Source organism: Nanorana parkeri, unplaced genomic scaffold (assembly GCF_000935625.1).
Source record: "Nanorana parkeri isolate BGI_ZX_2015 unplaced genomic scaffold, ASM93562v1 scaffold1127, whole genome shotgun sequence".
Taxonomy (NCBI): Eukaryota; Metazoa; Chordata; class Amphibia; order Anura; family Dicroglossidae; genus Nanorana; species Nanorana parkeri.
The window spans coordinates 25542-48193 of NW_017307395.1; the positions used below are offsets into that span (position 1 = coordinate 25542).

General features: G+C 44.0%; 1 protein-coding gene across 1 annotated transcript; it reads right to left on the reverse strand.

Moving 5' to 3' along the window:
* Positions 1–3774: 3774 nt before the first annotated feature.
* Positions 3775–22354, reverse strand: LOC108796510 (Golgi apparatus membrane protein TVP23 homolog A-like). The gene is made up of 5 exons (XM_018567999.1): positions 22200–22354; positions 18340–18436; positions 8687–8815; positions 6843–6971; positions 3775–3897 (listed from the first exon to the last, which is right to left on the reverse strand). Exons 1-5 carry the CDS (start codon positions 22352–22354, stop codon positions 3889–3891), a joined length of 519 nt encoding a protein of 172 aa, XP_018423501.1. The 3' UTR covers positions 3775–3888.
* Positions 22355–22652: the final 298 nt, after the last annotated feature.

Below are 22652 nucleotides of genomic sequence, written 5' to 3' on the forward strand. Positions count from 1 at the left end.
GTCGCCCAGACAAAGGGGAAGGCCCTCTGGAGGGTAAGTACATGGGGGGCAGAGACTGTGATAGGGAGGATCTCAGATTTCAAGTAGTTAATTTTAAAGTTGGAAAGGGTACCGTAGGTGTCTATTGCTCAGAGTATGTTAGGCAGGGATATGAGAGGCTGGGTCACGAACATCAGCGTAAGCCGCAAGTTTGTGTTCCACGCTACCTATATTTACCCCGTGAATATTCGGGTCCGAGCGGATCATTCGTAATAGGGGTTCAAGAGTGAGGGCGAAAAGTAGTGGCGACAATGGGCACCCCTGCCTGGCCCCGTTCCGAACCGGGAACGGGGTCGACAGGGCGCCATTCACCCTCAGCCGTGCCCCCAGTGTCGTATAAAGGGAGGAGATCCAAGATAGCAATGCAGCTCCCAGTCCCCGTTTGCGCAGAACCTCCTCCAGAAACACCCAGTCCACCCTGTCAAATGCCTTCTCTGCGTCCAAGGAGAGGAACAGGAAGGAAGGGGGGTGCGACATAGAGCGGGCCCAGTGTAGAATGTGAGTGGCTCTAAGGGCATTATCTCTTGCTTCCCGCTGTGGTATAAAGCCAGTTTGATCAGGGTGGACTAGGGTTGGTAGGAGGGGTCCCAACCTGTTCGCTAATATTTTAGAAAAGATCTTTATGTCTACGTTAATCAGGGAGATCGGGCGGTAGCTCTGTCGGGGGCGTGGAGTGCGCGCCAGCTGTCAATGAGGGCCAGATTCTGTAGTGCCCGCCGAAAGTGTTTCAGGGCGGCAAAAGAGTGGGCTGATTTCCCCGTGGATACGTCCAGGGCAGGGTCACGGCTAAAATTGAAATCACCACCTAATATAAGCATACCGTCTGTGAAGGTGAGTAATTTGGGGAGGACCATGTCAAAAAAAGTTAATTGTTGTGTGTTTGGGGCATAGATTACGGCAAACGTGACTTTTATCCCCTCAATGGAACCCTTGATAAATAGGTATCTGCCATTAGCGTCAGAGCATTGGTCCTGAACGTCGAAATGACAGTTCTTATGAATTGCTATGGCGACTCTCCTAGATTTAGCGGAAGGTGAATTACTAAGGTACCATTGGGAGAATAAATTTGTAGGTAGGCTGACGTTGGATGTCGGGGTGAAGTGTGTTTCTTGTAGCATGACTACGTGTGCTTTTAGGTGTTTAAGTTCAGACCATAACTTACTGCGCTTGTGGGGGGAACCAAGGCCCCGGACGTTGTAGGACACTACATTAAGCGCCGTCATGGTGGAAGAGCAGGTAAGAGCGGTGGAGGAGGTGGAACGGAGCAAGGCACATCCAGCGGACCATAGGGAACGGACCTAAGGAGAGGCAGGGGATACAAGAGAAACCAAAAATAAGATGAACAACAAGGTATGTACAACAGAACAATCAGAACAAGTATCGCTCTCCTAGTGGGCCACCGCACCCAACCGGGGTGGAGATGGCCCTCCAGGACAGCCATGTCAGAAATCTGACAGGTCTCTAGTAGTGAGACAGGTCCTACTGGGGGAACAGGGTAGGACGCCATGGAGATCGAGGCTCCCATGAAAAGAGTAAGAGAGGCCGGTGCCCTCTGCATCAAGTAAGCGAAAGGTGAAAAAATGGTCAGCATAAAACATAAAAAAGAAAATAAAATGAACAAAAACGGGTGCGGACAAAGTCAGCGAAATAAAACATATCAACCGCTTCTGATAGGTCCATGAGGAAGCGATATTCCATCCGACTAAAGCCAGTCCTTAGGAGAAAGTCATAAGGGGAAAGTTCAATGCGGTTTAGTCTGGAGAGAAGGGTGATTCTTCAGCCTGGTCAGGTAGGCTTCTTTGGTGGCCGTCTGGGCGCTCTGGGCAGGGCTCTGGCATTACAGGAGGGTCTAGGGCCCGCTGTGTGCCACGGGGTGGGCCGGGGAGGCAGGCGGATGTCGTCGGTCGGCTGGTGCCATGCGGGCAAATCCACCGGAGGTAAGTCAAGTTGGTGTAGAAATCTGGGTAGATCATCCTTGTCGCCTAGAATTGCCGTCTTCCCATTCTTTTTAGCAATTAGGCTAAAGGGGTAGCCCCATCTATAGGGGATGTCGGCCGACATTAGTACCTCCAGCAAGGGGTGCAGGGATCTCCTCATCGCCTGCCTGCGTCTAGAGAGGTCCGGGTATAGGGACACTTTTGCGCCATCAAAGTCAATATGAGAGCGAGAACGCATGCGGTGCATAATGGATTCTTTCTCTGTATATTTGTGCAGCCTACAGATAACGTCTCTGGGGTTATCTGGATCCTGGTTAGGGGGGCGGAGTGCCCTGTGGACCCGGTCAATCTCAATGTGCGTTGCGGCTGGCCTGTCTAGAATCTGGTTAAAGATGCCCGTCACCGTGGGCAACAGGTCTTGCGGTCTGGTTGCCTCTGGAAGGCCTCGCAGCCGGATGTTAGAGCGGCTCCTATTTTCATAATCATCCAATTGGTTGTGCAGCGCTGCAATGTTAGAGTCCTGCTGCAGCATTTTGCCCTTCAGGAGGGAGATGGTATGCAGGGCCTTAGCATATTGTGTCTCTAATTGCTCCACTCTCTGGCCCAGCTGTGTGGTGTCGGCCTTGAGGTCAGTAATGGCCTGTTTATGTGCCCCTTCCACCTGGGAGACAAACTCCTGGAGGTCAGCTTTAGTGGGTAGGGACCGGAGGGCAGCCTTCAAGTCCCAGTCTGGGTCCTCTCCGTCAGATGTGGCCGTGTCTGAATACCCCGATCTCAGGGATCTATCTGGGTCCCGGGGGTCTCCATTCAGGAATAGTGAGGGGATCGGGGTGGGGCAAGGCATACCTGAAGGCGAGCCGGCAGCATGTGAACCGCCGGGCGCCACCTTGGCTGCGGCCCGGTCGCATGTTCGCCGATCGCGGAGGAAGGTATCCAGCGATCCCCTCGGCTGCTTTGGGGTCTTTGGAGGCTTCCCGCAGGTCTTCCGTTTCCCCGTCATGCTTCTTGGGCGGCCGGTAGGCTAAACCGGAGTCGGATAAGTGCGGATGCAGAGGGTCCGGACGGAGCTCGTCCTAGGTGCGACTCTCCGCCATCGCGTCCAGGCCACGCCCCGTGCATTCCCTTTTTTTAATACAAGACAGCACTCTGCTCGCTTTGTTTGCTGCAGCCTGGCATTGCAAGCTGTTATTCAATCTATGGCCTACTATGACCCCCAGATCTTTTTCCATTTCTGACTTTCCTAGTGGAGTTCCCATTAATGTGTATCCTGCTTGCCTTTTTTTAACCCCAAAGTGCATTACTTTACATTTATCTACATTAAACCTCATCTGCCAAATAGTTGCCCACTCCCCTATTTTATCCAGGTCCTCCTGTAATGTTGCAGTGTTTAATTCTGTGTCTATTACCCTCCCAATTTTAGTATCATCAGCAAACACGGAAACATGGCTATTTACGCCCTACTCAATATCGTTAATAAACAGGTTGAGTAGCATGGGGCCTAGCACAGATCCCTGAGGCACGCCACTCATGACCCTAGCCCAATCTCAAAAGGAGCCTATTATCGATACTCTCTGGACACGTTCCTGTAGCCAGTTCTCAGTCCATAGTCAAGTATGGATATTCTCTTGCAACAGGTTTCCTTTAGACATAGACCGAAAGCACCAGAGTATATTAATAGATTACAGATGAACATTTTTACCAGGGACCTATTACCATAAGAAAAAATGCAACACAAGACACAACTTTTGTTTTAGCATTTATAATATTAATCAAATAAATATGTATAAATAAAATTGATCTTATAAAATGAACATAAGGCACGATATTTCACACATTATTCTGTAATAGGTCTTTCCTTGTAATGGAAATATTCATATAGCCGTGGCCCCTCGGATAGAGTTGTGTACTTCTTTCAGAGAGTCTGCAAGGCAAAGGTGTATGAAATCAAAATTCATGTTTCATGCATAAATTGGAGAAGAGTTAGAACCTCTAGTCAAGTGATGATTGCTGTCTGTGTCCTTGTAGGGGAACCTCCCCTTATTTTCTGCCACAGTAACACCTTCTTAATGGGGACAAAGACAGCAATAAAAATTTGACTTGGGCTTTTACTTCTTCCCGTTCAGAGTTTTTACTACTGTTGTGTCCCCATTGGAGAAGTTCCTCCTAACCACCAACAAAACTGATACAGTAAGACTATATCACGTGAAGTTGTTTATGTACAAGAAAAGACCATTTATTAACTTGTTACCGATATGTAAAAACATTGTACATATGAGGTCTGTGATCATGGGTACATACAGTATAATAATTAGTAAAAACTCACCACTGTGACCTGTAGCTTGTTCTTCTTGTAAGCTTCCCATGCATTGCAGGTAGCTTCAAATGAGACCTTTTTTTCTTTTTTTTAACTAATTTTATCTTTCAATGAAGTAAGGTAAAATTAGAGGACTTTTTCCATAGATGCAAAAAATCGCCAATATGTCCAATAAACTTCACATTTCTGCCAAACTGATACTATAAGGTCCCGTTCACACCTCGGCGTATTGCATATGCGCGTCTGTCGCGCGGTTTTTTACCCCGATTCACGGTAAAAAAGTTGCACAACCGTCGCGCGTTTCCGAAGGCTACTTGGCTGTATCCCAATGGAAACGCGCATCAAAACGGCCCAAAGTAGTATCTGTACCTTTTCAGGCGTGGGCTGTTTTGTAGCACGTTAGGGACGGGCGGAAATACGCCAGGGTGGGAACGAGACCATATAATACAATGGGATTTATATTTTTGAGCGTTTTGTAGAGCGTTCGTCGAGCTAGGGCTAAGGCAGAGAAGAAAACTACTCTATTTATGTTATTCCCTTTTAATTTAACGTGCTTTTTAACCTCCAGTGTGAGTTAAAAAAAATTCTCGCCATATTAAAAAATTAAGCTATGTGCTGTATCAGTGCAAGCACAGACAACTGCATTCAGTTAGATTCATCTGTAGTTCTTGCATGACAATTAACACAATATGATAATAGATTACACCCCAATCACTGAAGTTTATAGAATTCAGTCATATATGCAAACAGAAAATGCAGTAGAACACAACTAACTTCCAGGTGTGGGTATTTTCAATCTGAATTTGGACAATTAAAAATATTCTATATCCGTTTGCCTTGGTGTTAGCCGTCTACCTAAAGAGTGTCTAAAGTCAAAACTATTTTTTTTTTTCTTAGTTTTGGATAGAATGGTGAGGTGCAAGAACACTTGTCAGGTTTTCATTGCTGTCTATCCTTCCTGGGAAGATTAATCCCCTCTATTAGTCCTTGTGACCATTATCAATGACACATTGTCACCAGAAATAAAAATTACACATATAGGGAAATAAGTGGAATATTTCCCTTACTTTGAAAATATTTTCTCTATCTTGCCATTGTGTCTTTGGGAATGGAAATAAAGGTAATTCTCTTTGCAAGAAAAAAAAAAAAAAGACAGGGAATGGAACCATTTCTTAGTCTATACAAAACAAAAAAAGGCTATATACATTGAGAGGTATATAGTATGCCATTTGGGGCACCCAGGTACTAACATACCTTATGTTAGTAAGACATTGTCTGGGGCACAAAATACATTAAAAAAAAATGGTCCACTGTAAATCAACAAGTATATTTTAAACCATAGAGGAGTGTGTTTTTTTATATTCTTCACCTCTTTAATTAGATCTCTAGCACAACTCAACACATTTGGGATCACAGAGCAGGGCACATTCTCTAAAATAGTTTCATAAGAAAAGTGTGAAATCTATTAGCACAGGCTTCCTTCTCACAGTGGACTTTGACTAAAAATCACATTAGCATGCAGCTCTGCAGGCTGATATGAAATAACCTTACATTCATTAGTTAAACAAACATATTTTTATTTTACTTTCAATTTCTTTTTTTCTACTTCCTGGTCCATTTGGGCGCAAATGATGTAATCGTGTCCAAGCATGGCATCCTGGGAAGGTTACAACAGCAGAGCATTGCTGGGATATCTCCTCTGTAATCTGTTTGTAGACTTCAGGTGTGATAACTCAATGATGTCACCGAAGATGGATACATTTGGTTCCATCATTCTCTCTACAGCAAAATAAAGCCATAACTTTTTAGCTTGGCTGCTGTTGTGTAAAGCAAACATTTGTAAGGCTTGGAGGACACTATGCAACATAAGCTGTGGGGTGTGGCCAGAGCCGTAGCTAGCTCCCTTTGCGCCCAAGGCAAGAACAGAAAATTGTGCCCCCCAACAGATGTGCGATGTCACCCAAAGCGGCAATGCACGGCATCATGTGACGTCATGCACTCCGCCTCCAGGATGGTGGTGCGCATGCTCGGAATGCCCTGGTGGCCAAATCCAAAATAGCATAAAAATGTGTTTAGTTTGAAGCAACTAATGAAAACATTTTACGTTTCTGTTCATTTTGTCTTTGCACATGTCTAATAATATGTGTGCATGAGTCTGTGGGGGGTGCTTTATTTATTTTTGAGCGCTGTCACTTCAGGATGGTTGAGCAGTGAGGAGAGAAAGATCCGCCCGCTGTCAGATCCTGGCCGAGCGGCTCTCTCTCTCCTCACCGCAAGGCCGTTGTGAGTGACAGCTCACAACCTCCGCCACCCCACTGGCTGCAGCGCTCCATTTCTCATCAGGTCCCCACTGCCTCTGTCCATACAGATGGGGGAGAGCAGCGGGGATCCGAGGAGAAGCTGGAGCCTGTGCCGCCCCTCTTCTCCCTGCCGAGTCACGGCTGTGTTGGAGCCTGTGCAACTCTCAGCTGTGCCTGAGGCAAGTGCCTCACTCGACCCATGGTAGCTACAGCCCTGGTGTACAGACAACTGAAGCACAGTATAAAACTCACCCGCTGGAAGAGTTGTTGGGACAGGAACCTAGAAGCTGCCCTTCCAACATTTTTTTGTCCTCCAGTTTTACAATGGATATAGCCATAAAGGTTTGCAGACTGAAGAGAGATGCCAGCAATCGCAAGCGCCTGTATCCAGAGAAAGCAGACATGTCAATTATTTCATAATAAATGTGTGGAGAATCAAAATGTATTATTTACATTTACAAAAATAAGCAGTAATAGCCTATATCATCAGACGGAGTTTAGCTACATCATTGGACATTTGATCAAGTTTTGTGGTGTTTGGCTTTGGTTTATAAGTCACTCAAAGTAGATTTTCCATGTAAATGGAAGATCAGCTTTACTGACAGTCCCACCTTCCAGATACAAAATAGCTTTAAAAAGCTTTTCTGAAAAAGTTTTTAACAAGAAAAAAATGGTAAAAAATAAAATACTTACTTTGGTTTTGGCCTCTGGGAGGAATGGGTGATGCCACCGTGCCTCATCTCTGCCTCCCAGGAACACTGTACAACTCAATAAGGCAATAGGGTGGAGCGTCCACCATTCCCAGGAGACAGTGATGAGGCACAATGATGTCACCAATGCCTACCAAGGACTGGCAGGAGCTGGGCTAAAGTGAATTATTTTTTTTTACAAAGCTTTATCTTTAGTTTTTTTAAGGCAATATATATTTTGGCATATGGGGTTGGATGGGGGTCTGTGAGTAAAGAAAACCTACATCAGGCCTTCTGGCAGATACTAAGGTTACCAGAACAAATACTAAGGTTAGAAGTGCCATCTTTTGGCCGAAATTGCAGTGCATCCCTGGTTTTTATCCTCCCCGCTGGGCGCGGCTCTGTGTCCCCTCTGACACAGCACAGCGTCCAGTGGGTAGGAGAGAAACTGTCACAGGAGGCTGAGCGGTGTGGTGGAGGAGAGCAATGTAAGCGGCCGGCGACTCTCCTCACGCACCGTTCAGCCTCCTGTGACAGATATTTATTCAAAAAAGGAAACATCAGGGATATGTTTAGACCCCTAATAATCCCTGGAGCAGAGTGTCTTGAGACGCCTGATCGCTTGTATTACCAACAGCTGTCACTGCTGTTGCCGGTCCCGAGATCCGCTGTGCCTGGGACCGGCACGGCTCTGGGACAGGAGATCAAAGGGAGATTAGTACACAAACTCCCTTTGATCTACTCTCCAGTCCCGGAATGCAGGAAGTGATGTATACTTCATCACTTCGTGCATTCAGTGTCACTTTCCAGCTACAGAAGAGATCTGCTTCATCAGCTTCTCTGGGGGTCTCTAGGTGACATTAGGGGTCTAGTAGACCCCTGATGTCTCCATAATGTACATACATACATACATACATACACACACACACACACTTTATCTTAAGTAATGACAAAGTTTTTTACAAATTAAATTACCCACAGCAGAAATGTAAAAATGCTCTGGGCTGGTGTACAGGTATGAGAGCTGAAGCCATAAATTTGCGGGGGAGTTTTTCACATTTTACAGGTTTTTATTGCTATCTATGTCCAGGGCAATTCATGCATACTTTTTGTCACAGCGATTACTAAATATCTAAAATGTTTGCATTAGTCACCAGAACATAAAAGGAGGGAACTCTATCAATTGGGACACCTCTTCTTTTGACAACAGTCAAAGGTTGGATTTTGGCTTCTACTTCCTGTGTGCACAGCCAGAAACGGGAATAAAAACCTAACAGAGGTTCTAACCTTTTCCCACACCCAACAAAACTGTGCTGGAGTTCAACATTGAGGGGCTGTGACAACTTCAAAATAGCTGCCTGAATAGTTACACCAAAGCTCTTTTATATATCCCTAAAAATTACTTACCAGCCATTTTAACTTCAGAGAAAACAATGTGCTGAAGAAGAAAATAGTCCATATTATGGGGCAAATAATTAAACCCAACCAGAAGATTCGGGCTTCAACCTCCGTTGATGCTGAATTATTGAGTGATGCCTGAAAAAGATGCAGTGTGTTGATGTTTACTTATATAAGTGTATAACTGTTATCATTTGATTTAAGACACACTGATATTTCTCCGGGCCATTGTGGTGCATTAACATGCACTGTGGAAAACCAGCACATTCATTATGAATGGACTGCCAATACATGGCAACACCCTCAAAATCACACAAGACACTTGTTTTATTGTTGTATTTAAAAACAATGCACCACAATGCAATACACGCCATGATCATGAGTATAGTGGTGAATTGCAGTGCAAGTGTACTGGCTGCACTGTATTGTGGTGCCATTTAATCCCCCCCCCGCAATGCTTTTTGAAAATAGCTTGCCTATTAGCTCTACAAATGGCTAGAATGAAACCCTGTGAAGGTAATTTATCAAAACTGGAGCAGACAAAATCTGGAGCAGCTGTGCATGGCAACCATTCAGCTTCTTCTTTCATTTTCAACATTTTCAAATCTAAACAAACTGAAGAGAGAAGCTGATTGGTTGCCATGCACAGCTGCTCCAGACCTTGTCTGCTCCAGTTTTGATAAATTCTCCCCTGAGTGTTTTACCTTGTATTGTAAATTCCTCTGTATTCAGGGGAATTAGCAGCTGTGGTGAGCTTTTAGGGATCACTCTCAAAGTCGTTTGTCACAAACAGGAAAACCTTTTTTTCCAGAAAGGCTGACAACCAGTGTCATCAACAGAAATTTCCCTCAGCATAACAATACACAAAGTTTGCTTATCTTCAGAAAAACACGTTGCAGTGTCTTACTGACACAAAGTTGTCGCGTACTGTCAAAGTGTCCCAATCCCAGGACTTTGAGGTATTTCTCAACAGTCTTCAGAGTACAAGTCTTCAGTACAAGTCAGCAACTCATACAGTTTTTCCACACACCTCTGTGACTCCTACTACTCCACACCCACCTTCTGTGGAGTGTCCTCTTTTAACCACTCCTCCTGCAGGGCAGGTAACACTTGGTTGCCCCCTTAAAGGGACCCTAACCAAAATACAGGGGACACATAGCACCTTTCCAAAATCCATCCCTGGGTGACCAGAAAGCCAAATTACACTGTGGAATTGCCATGCGTTGCCACACCTGGCAGATTTGCTCATCCCTAGTAGGCAGTAATTGTAAAAACAGCTGAAAACATGTAATTATGTATTGCCATATATATATGTGTGTGTCCATGGGGCTATGCTATTGTGTGCTGAGAGCATGCTTACTGCATTCTCCGAGCACTGACTGAGGTGTCACAGACAGCTCCCAGGCACCGTAAATGAGCCCGCCCCACTGGTTCCTGATCATGTGACTGCCAATCACATGATAAAGATTCCACCTCCCAACATGAAGACCCAATTAAAGGGACAGTGGGAGGTGGCAGCAAGGGGTTAACAAACCAAAAGGGAGTAAATCAAATAAGTTCATTGTTAGGGGTTAACATACACTGTAAGTTGGGTGTTTGCTGGGTGTATCACTGTCAGTTTCCTCCCTAAAGTCAGAATAGCAAATATGCAAACTAGTTTGACAATATATAATTACATCCCATTTTACATCCCAACTCTCCCCTTCAGTGTCCTTGCGTGTCACTAATCTACTAAATGACATATCAGTCTGGATGTCACAACATTTCTTAAAACTCAATCTTTCAAAAACTGAGCTCATGATATTTCCTCCTGCCCGTGCACCTTCCCCCAACATTTCAGTTGAGATTGATAACACAACTATCCAAACCTCCCCTCTTGCCCAGGTCCTAGGTGTCATCCTTGACTCGGACCTCACCTTTCTTCCCCACATCCAATCGCTATCCAAATCCTGCCGCCTTCACCTTCGTAACATCTCAAGAATGTGCCCTTTCCTCACCAAAGAAACCGCAAAACTACTTATCCACTCCCTTGTAATCTCTCGTCTTGACTATTGTAACTCCCTCCTCATTGGCCTTCCACTACACAGGCTATCCCCCCTTCAGTCTATCATGAATGCAGCTGCCAGACTCATTCACCTTACCAACCGCTCAGTGTCTGCATCCCCCCTCTGCCAATCCCTACACTGGCTTCCACTCGCCGAGAGGATAAAATTCAAAATATTAACAGTCACGTATAAAGCCATCCACAACTCTGCCCACGGATATATCTCAGACCTTGTCTCAAAGTATTACCCTAACCGTCCCCTCCGCTCATCCATTGAGCTCCTGCTTTCCAGCTCCCTTGTCCACTCCTCCCATACTCGCCTCCAGGACTTCTCTAGAGTCTCTCCCATCCTCTGGAACTCTTTACCCCAACCTGTCCGTCTATCTCCCACCTTGACTGCCTTTAGGCGTTCCCTAAAGACTCATCTCTTCAGAGAAGCCTATCCCACCTCGACCTAACCACTGAACCTTCACATTCTCAAATAATTCATCCCCACACAGCTCCCTCCTTATGTATCATTTCCCCCTCCTCTTTCAGATTGTAAGCCCTCAGGGGCAGGGCCCTCCTTACCATCTTGTATTGTATTGTAACTGTAATGTCTTCCTTATATTGTAAAGCGCTGCGCAAAATGTTAGCGCTATATAAATCCTGTATAATAATAATAATAATTTTACATAACCTTAATAAGCACAATCAGGATATGTCAGTGAACTTTTAGGTGGATTAGAGGATCTTTAAGCACATTTGTCAGCCAAAGCATTTCCAGAACTTAGCTTGATGTTCGATAAGTACTGCTTAAAAGACAACTATGGGGTAACCTTTTTTCCAGATATTTCTCTTTAGGGTCACAGGGGGACATATACTAATGTCCTCCCATGACCTAAAACTCAGTATATAGCGGGCATATGCTGAGAGCTCCGCAGCTGGGACGGATCCCAACAATGCTGTCTAGATCCACCCCACTGGCTGATTGACAGCGGGCGCTGCCTATCTAGAGGCAGAGCCAACTATGCCCACCCCCTTCCCCGTCCATTTCTCCAGTCAGCGCCGAAGGATCGGAGAGGGTAGAGGGGAATCCCTGTGGGGAGCGGTGACTGACAGTCACTACTCTCTGCAGGGAGATGATCGGTAAGGGAACGAGTGGAGGTATTTTTTTTTGTCTGGATGCGTTATGTAAAAAAAGTGCATCACTAATGGAGATTGACACCCAGGATTGTAAACTATATCTTTATCATCCGTAAACATTACACTATCAACATCTGTATATAAAACATTAAGATGAAGGGCAACCAAATTAATAAGCGGTATGGAGGGTCTGAGTTATCAAGAAAGCCTACAAAAATTAGGATTGTGTTCTTTAGAGAAGAGGCGCTTAAGAGGTCACATGATCGCAGTTTACAAACTCATCAGTGGGGACTGCAGTATTGGGAACACACTACTTAAACTAAGTACCGTGAGGCAGACGCGAGGGCACAACATGATGTTGTGAGGGGAGGAGGTATAAACATAAACTGCGTAAGGGGTATTTTGCTTTGAGAGAAAGGTAAAGATGTGGAATTCACTTCCACAGATAGCTGTATAAGCGGGAAACTAAAACTGCCTCAAAAAACACCTGGATGAATTCCTCAGTTCACAAAACATACAGGGTTATTGAAATTCAGAGCAGTATACACACACACAAATCCAATTCTTGAAGTACATTACTGGACACAGGGAGTTAATTTTGGAACCTAACAGAAGTACACACGTAGCACAAGAAAGGGATGGGCAATGCAGAAAATAACAGCTAACAGGCCAGTGAAAAGCCACAAACAAACCCCAGAAGGGGCCCAAAATTCAGGGCCGTCTGGAGAGCTTTGTGAACGAATCTGAATTTTGCAGAGGCCTGAGTATCCACTTGGCAAAAATGTGAACAGAAGACCAGGTGGCAGCCTTAAAGATTCGGGATACCAAAGCCTGGTGCTGAAAGGTCCAAAAGCATTAGCGCTTCAAGTAGAGTGAACTTTGACTGGAAAAGGGGAACTTTGCCCTTCAGCTTAAAGGGCCTGCATAACCCCCAGCAAAATGAGCAACCCCACACACAAAGGCCTTCACTAGGGAGTCACTGGTAAAGATTTGCCAAACAAAAATGTGATGCTAGATGGTGCCTTAAGACTTGGGAAAAGAAGCTGAAGGAACTTCCTATCTTAGCACCAAGTAAAATAAGCCTTTTAGGTGTGATGGTAGACCTTGCGGGGAGGTTGATTTCCTAGCTTTAAGGAGTGAAGAAGTAGAAAACCAGTCACTGGGACATGAGTTTTGGATGATTCAGAAGAGCACATGGAGAGTTTGAAAGGGGTTTGACTAAGTCTGTTTTAGGGATGCTAAGATACCGTTTTTTTGGTATTGAATACAAGTACCGATATTTATCTATCTGTACTCGCCAAAACCGAGTACCGATACCGGTACTTCCGCTAGCATGGAGCCAACTTCCCGGACAATCGGGAAAACAGGAATTATTTTTTTTCCCTGGAAGCCAGCCCATGCTGTTTGGCCTGCTCGATGCTTATTGGCCAGGAAGCCAGCTTCCCAGCTAATCATCTTTGAGCCAGCTTCCTGGCCAATCAGAATTGAGCCAGTCAAACAGTATGGAGCCGGCTTCCCGCCCAATCGGCATGGAGCCAGTTGTTTGGCCGACTCGATGCTGATTGGCCAGAAAGCAGGCTTCCTTGCCAATCAGCATGGAGCCGGCTTCCCAGCCAATCAGGAAGCCGGGTGGTAGGTTGAACTCGATGGACATGTGTCTTCTTTCAACCTGACTATGTAACTATGAGCCGGGTCATTACCCACCGCCCGGCTTCCTGATTGGCCGGGAAGCCGACTCTGGGAAGCCGGGTGGTGAGTCATTATCCACCACCCGGCTTCCTAATAGACAGGAAAGCCAGCTCCATGTTCCCTCGCGGCACCGTCGGTCAGAGGAAATCTTCATCTGACCGGAAAATCCAGTTTCGGGAGGTAAGTATCGGAGCATTTGGGCGAGTACGATTACTCACCCAAATACTTGGTAGCGCTGCATCCCTTACTACGCTATCCTGGGCCAGTTAGGAGCAATGAGGCCTTCCGTCTGTATCCTGCAAAGTGGGCAAGGCAAGAATTTCGGAAAAGGGAAGACAAGGATCAGGTTGAATTGATCCCATGGAGTCACCAAGGCATCCACTACAAAGTCTCTGTGATTCCTGGACTTGGCGACAGATCTGTGCAGTTTGTTGATAAACTTGAATGCCATAAGTTTCATGTCTGGCACCCCCCACCTACACCAAGGGGTGAAGGGACTATTTTCTGGAGTCCAAAAAGGGGGGGGAATTGAATTGAGAGGTTTTACAGGAATTGTACCCAGTCTGGCAGACTTGCAACAGTTGCGAGCACCTTTCAGACCGTGGGGGGAAGGATTTCCCTGATTTCAGTGCCGGTTTGGAGATCTACCACAAAAGGACATGTCTTGTCCTTTGCAAGGCCCGATTGTCCCACCTTGCCACAATGTTGAGGCCTGGAATGAAGAGAGTGGAAAATATGGGCCTGCTTCAAAGGAGGACACCATTAAGCTGAGGACCTTCATGCAAAACCAATGGTCTAGCAACTCCAGGACTGAAAGATCTGAGCATGGTACGAGAGACATTGGATCTTTTCCAGAGAAAGGAAGACTCTGGACAGGGTCTTGGCCAAGACTGGGCCCAGGTACTCCAATGTGAGGGTTCAATCATCGACTTCTGGAGATTCAGGGCCAATCCAAACCCCTGTATGGTTTGTATCATTAAGACTCTTGTTGACTAATCACAGAGGAGAAGGTTGTCCAAGTACTCTATGGATTCCTTGAGACCAAAGCAGAGCCATAATAGACCAGCATTGTGGTCAAGACCTTGAGGTCCAGTGACAGGCCCAATAGAAGGTCAACAAATTGGTAGTGCTGCATGTCCACAACAAAACACAGGTAGCACTGGTGAGCAGGAAAATTGGGTATGTGCAAATATGCATCCTTAATGTGCACTGAGGCCAGAAAATCACATGACTGAAAGGGAGGCATTGACTGATCAGGTAGGCTACGTAACTTTTTAACCCACAGGAACCCGTTGAGAATCTTCAGATCAAGAATAGGGTGAACCTCATTTTGCTTTGGGATCAGTGAACAGGTTGAAATACCCATGAAATCTTTCTACCTCTGGAACGAAAACAATAAAGGAGGAGGCAGTAAGCAAAACTTCACTGTGTAACCTTTGGTTATGATGCTCTTGACCCTGACACCAGGAATGTCCCGTACTCAGAAGGCCGAGAAGGCTCAGAGGCATCCCCCCACTAGTGGGGGCACCCCTTCAATTTGAAGAGGACCTGTTCCCAGATTTTGCAGGCTAGAAGTTTTGGACTACTTCTTCTAAAATAGTTACTTCTTCTTGATGTAAGAAGGGTGAAAACAGTAAACAAAAAATAATTGTTTATGATACACCATGCTTTAGCAAACTAAACTTTTTTAAGAATTATTTCAGCAGTTGTTTTGATCACAATCATAGAAAGAACATGCCACCTTTGTCATTAACTGTCATGTAGCACAGGCACAAAAGATAAATCCGTCCTGGAAAATATATTTTATTTCCAACCCACAGATACAGGTACACATACAATGGAGCACAAGTAATGCCAACCTGGAAGCAGTGTGTAACTATCAAAGGTAAACATATTATACCCAAGGAGGTTATTGCAAGACTTATGGGAACAGCAGTGAGATATGGCTGTTTATGAAGCATCAGCTTGGACACTTCTAGTCTCAGCCAGAACCACATTTGACATGGTGACAATGCAGGGGAGGAATTGATAGAGACAGCAATCCCATCCTAGAACAGGTACATGAACCAGCGCCTTCCTTGTAGGATTAACAGGTAATGAAAATCTGAAATCTTCAAACTAATGAAAGCTGCAGATTTACAAAAAGGTTGAAAATGACTTTTGAATTTACATTAACACTTTTAAGCTTATGTTAGTGATTGGTTTTACATATACTTGAAGAAACCGTCTCAAAAACCAATTTCCTTTTGACAAAGAGTAGAAAATTGGTGCAACAGAATGTAAAAAATGTGGCAATTTATTTTGTATGTACTAATCATTTCTGATAAATATCGATCCATTCCATAGGTATTTTCCTATACCACAAATTTAGACAAAAAAAAAAAGGATTTTTTTTTGTACTCAACATAAAATCCTTTTCTCTGCTTTCATTGAAGGACAATGGAGATCTTGAATCTCTGAACATTGGTCAATTAAGTCCAACCTATTGTGTGTATGTGTATAGTCCTACTGATGTGTGTGTATGTATAGGTATTTGTGCGTTCTCATTCTTATGAGTGTATACCTTTAGGGAGCAAAAATAAAAGATCAAAGACTAGTACCTCTGAATATTACGGTCCCTGATGAAATCGTCCAATCGCCTCTTGAACGATTGCACACTTTCAGCTGAAATCACAGCATATGGCAGCGAGTTACAGAACCTGGCTGATCTAACTGAGAAGAAACCCCTTCGCCCCTTGTGCTGAAATTGTTTTTCCACCAATTTTAGCTGGTGGCCTCTCGTCCTTGTCATGGAGTTAATTGTAAAGAGTTTGCTGCTAATGTTTTTATCCCCGGTAAACATTTTGTACATTAGAATCATGTCCCCCCTTAATCTCCTTACTTCCAATGAGAACATGCGTAAATTTAGTAGCCTGTTCTCATAGCTCAGGTCCTCCATCACCTTTATGAGTTTGGTTGCCCTCCTCTGGACTCTTTCCAGTTCAAGGATATACTTTCTATTCACTGGTGCCCAAAACTGGACCGCATACTCCAGATGGGGCCGAACTAGTGATCTATAAAGTGGCAAAATTATAGACTTGTCCCTGCAAAACATTCCCTTTTTAATATAGGACAGGACCATGCTTGCTTTTTTTTTACCGCAGCCTGACACTGCGAGCTATTATCCAGGATGTGATGACCCCCAAATCTTTTTCCCTTTCGGACTTCCCTAGTGGAGTTCCCATTAGTGTGTAATCCACTTTCTTATTTTTAACCCCACAGTGCACAACTTAACATTTATCTACATTAAACCTCATCTGCCATGTAGTTGTCCACTCCCCTATTTTATCCAGATCCCCCCGTAATGTTATGTTGTCTAATTCAGTGTCTATTACCCTCCCGATTTTGGTATCATCAGCAAACACTGAAACATGGCTGTTTACCCCCTCCCCAATATCGTTAATGAATAGGTTAAACAGCATGGGGCCCAGCACAGAGCCCTGTGGCACGCCACTCATGACCCTAGCCCAATCCGAGAAGGAGCCATTTATCGATACTCTTTGTACCCGTTCCTGTAGCCAGTTTTCTCTAATTCGTCTATACCCATAGACCTCAGCTTGTGTAGTAACCGATGGATTATTCTTCATTGATTACACACCTTGTCACATGGACTTTCACAGTGGTGTTTATTTTATGTAACACATGTTTTGAGTTGCACATTGTACTTTGTTTTTTGGGAGGTATTGTAGATCTGTAGTGCTGAGATGAGTGGTTATATAGTTGTCTAAGTATATTTCAATGATAAGTTAGGTGGGCCCTGCTAATTTTATGCAGTTCATGAAGTTACATGTTTCTCATGCTCTCCTTTAACAACCAAAAAAAAAAGTTGCAGACTGCCATAGAGGTACATGCTGATACCTGCATCAGCTTTCAGTTCCCCCATCACCTGAATCGGGGTGGGGATTCCGATTAGGAAATGTTTAGCCTACCTAAAGCTTCATCCCCCTCATATTCCTATCAGCCAGTGATACATCCCCTCGTTGTGATGGTTTAATAGGGAATGGGGAGTGGGCAGGCAACCTTAAGCACTACATAGCTTTGTCCAAATGGAACTGCCCAGCATTGACACAAAGCAGGGGCACTAAAAGATGCTGAAGGTACATGCATCTCATACCTGTCAGCATGTTTTAGTAAAAGAACTAGGGTTACTTAAACTGCAGGACAGCAGGTAACTAACCTACATCTTTTAAGCTCATATTTACACACAAAAATGAATAAGTCAGAGCACTGGTTTTCTGTTTATATTCCCCCTCCCCACTTTCCCCCTGTCTGCTGTGTTCAGATGTGAATAGAGACTACGAATTAAAGACAGTCTGAAAGTAAGCAGCTTCTGCTGCATTCTGTCTTTTGAAAACTAATAATGCTCTGAAACATAATTTTTTGGGTGGGCCCTGTGTTTATTAAATGTATATTTGTAAAATAAAAGCTTTATAATAATACAGGCATTTCTTTAGATCTTTCTGAAAATGCGAGTTTAATTGCGGTCTCTATAGAGACACTGGACATCAGCAGTCAAATGAGCCTGTCTCCATTTCCATATGCTTACCATTCATTCCCTTCACATTCTGGGACATTACTTTTTTTTTCTACGGCAAGAACCATACTATTCAGTACCATTTGTACTACAAGAAAAATAACGTTTATTCTGCATTACTCAAGAGTTCAGGGTGTTTATCTAGCTGCCTAGTTCTACAAAACATTAAGTTTATATCAGATTAGCTACTATGGTACTCTTTCAATTTGTCACTTAATAGTCTGAAAATACCTTTTTGGCTTCAAAAATCCAATGACTTTTCCCATCTTCATCAATCTGGTTGCACCAGCGTAAGCCAACCAAAAGTCTGCCAGTGACATTCTGGTTTTAAGAAACAATGAATTAGTTCAACAGAAGCACAAAAACACTGCCATAAAATAATTTTTTTCATGCAATATATACAATTTCAAACAAACCGAATGATATAACCAGAATAAAGGCCACTCCAAAATAAATAACTAGAGAGGATAGACTAAACTGGTTTCAACAAAGTATGTGTCTTTTAACCCTTTTGCTGCTGCTGCTGACGTATGTCATATGTTGGTAGTAGCGGGCCCTTGTACTGTAGCTTTACACTGGAAGCGATTTGGGTGACTGTAAAGCCAACTGATCACTTCCAGGGGCTGGTAAACGTGTTACCCCCGCTGCAATTCTGTGGGCCCAGGACCAGTATTGCAGGAGTAAGCGGGTGTGTGTGTGTGGATGGGGGAGGGGGGGGGCACATCTATTCACTGATCACTACCCCACTGAATGAAACTAGAAGCAACAATGATTTAATCACTTCCGGTTTCTTAGCTGTCATTCCCCGGCCAGAGAGGCCAGGGAAGAAGCTGATCAAGCACGATCAGTTTTAATGGGCTGGAAAGATGACATTAGAGGCCTATCAGACCCCTAACGTTTCCTTAAAGAACACATATCATCACAAAACTGCTATTACATGTGATAGCAATTAAGTAAAAAAACAAAAACAAAAACAAAGTTTAAAAAAAATAAAGTTAAATAAAACAACTTTAAAAACACCCCAAACATTTTTTTTAAAGCCCCCCGTTCCCACCTACATACTAAAGCAAACACATATTGGGTGCGCCTACGTACTAAAACAACGATTGTGGCACAAATATTAGGTATCACATACACCAGGCCTCAAAATTTCCACTCGCCCTCCTCTATAGCTGCAGCTTCAGAGCGGCCGAGGAGCTTCCTCCGCCCACCTCAGCTGCCAGGCTGGGAGGAAGACTGCAGAGACAGTGAGACACTCGGCCAGAAATGTATGCAGCGCGGGAAAATAAAGTTTTATCTCCCTACATTCAGGATTTCTATACCCCCCCCACCACCAGGAGAAATAAGAGGGCACCCGACTACCATTAGCTAAGTGCACTGTAAGTCCCTTTTCTTTCTTCCTTACACTGCTTACCTCTGCACTGTGCGTCACACTGACCTCTGCGCATCACACTGACCTGTGCGCTGTGCGTCACACTGATCTCTGCGCTGTGCTTCACACTGACCTCTGCGCTGTGCATCACACTGACCTCTGCGCGTCACACTGACCTCTGCTCTGTGCGTCACACTGACCACTCTGCGTCACACTGACAGCTCTGCGTCACACTGACCTGTGCGCCACACTGACCTCTGCGCTGTGCGTCACACTGTCCTCTGCGCTGTGTGTCACACTGACCTCTGCGCTGTGCATTACACTGACCTCTGCGCTGTGCGTCACACTGACCTCTGTACTGTTGATCTCTGTACTGTGCGTCACATCGCTGGCCTCTGTATTCGGCATTGCACCACTGACTTCTGTATTGTGTGTTGTTACGGGGCAGGGTACGGGTTAGGTGGGGCAACTGGTGGCGAGTAACTTTTAAGGCCTGGCTAGTAGCTCAGGACTTGAAATTTTGAGCCTGACATACACCATAATGAGAGCAACAATATTAGGGCCATTAGTCACAGTTAACTTTAAACTGATGACTTGCATAGGCGTTGAAAGCGTCGCCTATGGCTAATTTGGAGTACTGTAGTTTTTTGCTGCTGCACAGACATTCACAATTTTGACTCTTAGCATGTTGGGTATATGTTTACTATGTGTTAAGCTCCTCTTTTAAATTGTACCAAAAAAATTGGGTATTGTGTTTTTGAGCATGAAAATTAACGTAAACGTATATTTTACTGAAATATGGGGTTTAATTAACACTTGAGCTAATATCATGCGACATAAAAATTTGCAACTGCCACTATTTCATTCTACAGGGTCTTTAAGTTAAGGTAATATATAATTCTGGGGAAGGGGGGGCGGTTAACTAATTATCAGGCCTAAAATGTGGATTTTAACATGTGTGCAAAAAACATGGTAAAAAAAAAAGACTCTGGCAGTGAAAGCTTTAAAAGGCTTTTCTTTTTTTGCCCTTTTCAACTCTGTATTCAGCTGTTTGCCAGGAATTCAGTGGAGTGCTGTTAGAGATTTATGGATTTAGATCTAGAGTGGTGAGGGGTAAAACCACTGGCAGGTTTTTATTGGGGTCAGATTACCTGATTACCAGTGTCGCTAAAAATGACAGCAAGGGGAAATCCAAAAATTTGAGTTGCCACCAGAACAGAAAGATAACCCTTTACTTCATGTCGAGTCTACAGACTTACTGTTAAATCTAAATCTGTAAATTGTACATGTGTTGCTACAGCCACTGTTATTTTCTGTTATTGGTATTACACTGCTATGTATTTGATTGCATAGTATTATGTTGTGGTATTAGCCCGACATCTAGTGGTAGATTAGCGCTACTACAACTTGTTTTTCTGTATACATTTGGTATTTCCCACTGTTCTCCCCTCTTGCTTAGTGTCAGTTGGTATAGTCGTAAATAGACCCTCCCTTCTTCCATGTTCCCTCAGTTTATTGCTAGCCTTCATCGCAGACACTAGGTTTGGAAGATTATTGTCTTTTTACACTACAAATGACCAGCAAACATCCTCTGTAAAAATACTTAGAGAAGTCAAACTGTATTTATTAAGCTTCTGTGTCTTATTGGAAAGTTAGACCATCTGTGGATTGTGCTGATTCATCTAGTAACCATACTGCCCGGAAGGATTGAGGTCCAAAGGAGGTATGTCAAAGCATAAAGCAACTTTTGAAACAGAACAGTAAAGGTGGGTTGTTCATTTGTTTTCAATCCACCAGATTAAATGATGTAGTTATTTCCGGGTTACAGCGAAACTTAGAACAAGTAATGGAAAAAACATAACCCCCTAAAATGTATACACTTGTTTATCAACATATACCAATCATGTTAATGAAGATTTGGAAAAAAAGTGATATTTGAAAGCTAAAAGGCCATATTTTTCACGTTTTTCTCCATCTATGATATAAAATATAGGCAGCGAATTAAAGAAAAAATGTTGTAGTATTATTAGAAGTACTTAAAGTTCCGATACACATCCAAGTGACTTACTCAGTTCTAATGGTTAACTTAGTCATCTAAAACCATTCACTGTGGTGTCATACAATGTGTCAAGGCAGATGTTGTTTGTCCAATAATATGATGGCAGGTGTGAAAGTTTGTTAAACATTGTTATCCAATCTTTCCATAATGCAATCGTAGTGCTGTGGAGTCTGGGATAAGTGTTAACTGTTCGAATTGCATAACTTAAGGTAAAAAATAGTCAAATCTCCAGTGTAATGATCTTAAAACAGCATTATATGTGAGCGAAAGATGGTATCCAAGGCCCCCTCCCCCAACCTATGAATATTTGTTACAATATGACATAGATGGCGTCCTGAGATCCAGTTGTCCTCTCTGTTATATATGTAACCACTTTCTGAGGTAGGAAAACCTCATCTGTAGAGTTCCTTTCTATCTAAATAACAGGGTGGGTTTAACCCCTTCACTGTTACCAACGTAATGCATGCGGCAGAACAAAAATGTTTGTAGCTGGTCAGCTCAGTATGCCTTATGTTGGCTCATGGTCACTTCTTTAGCAACCCTAACCCTAACAGAAGGGTTCCCCAAAAACTTCTGTGTACATGAATAGCTGTCACCAGTGGCTGACAAGCTGCCATTTATTGAAAATTAGACTCCCCCCATCACAGCCATTCCCGTCACTCTGCACTCTCCATGTCTGCCGCTTCATCCTCCCCACTGATCACCGGCAGTCTGTTCCCCTGCATGTCCCGCTGTGTCCCTTCCAATCCCCGCTGCTCTCCCCCGCCTGTATTGGCATAGACGGCAGGGATCAGAGGGGACACAGTGAGGACCATGCTGCTGGCACCCAGCAGGTAGACTTGAGCTACAGGCAGGAGGATTCAGTGACAGGCAGGGCAGAGTAGTTCAAGATGCCGAGTGGAAGATCGATAAATATGTGTAATATTTACCGATTGTTCCCTTTACTGAACAAACTCGAGTGATCAGTACTGTTCATTTATACCTGAGATATTAAATGTTTGCTATGTCCCCAGTTATGAATGAACAGAAAGCACTACAGATCACTTGTAAATTCATGACTGCGGACAAAATAAACTATCTCCTCAGTTTATGAAGGGACAAGAGGAGCTCTGC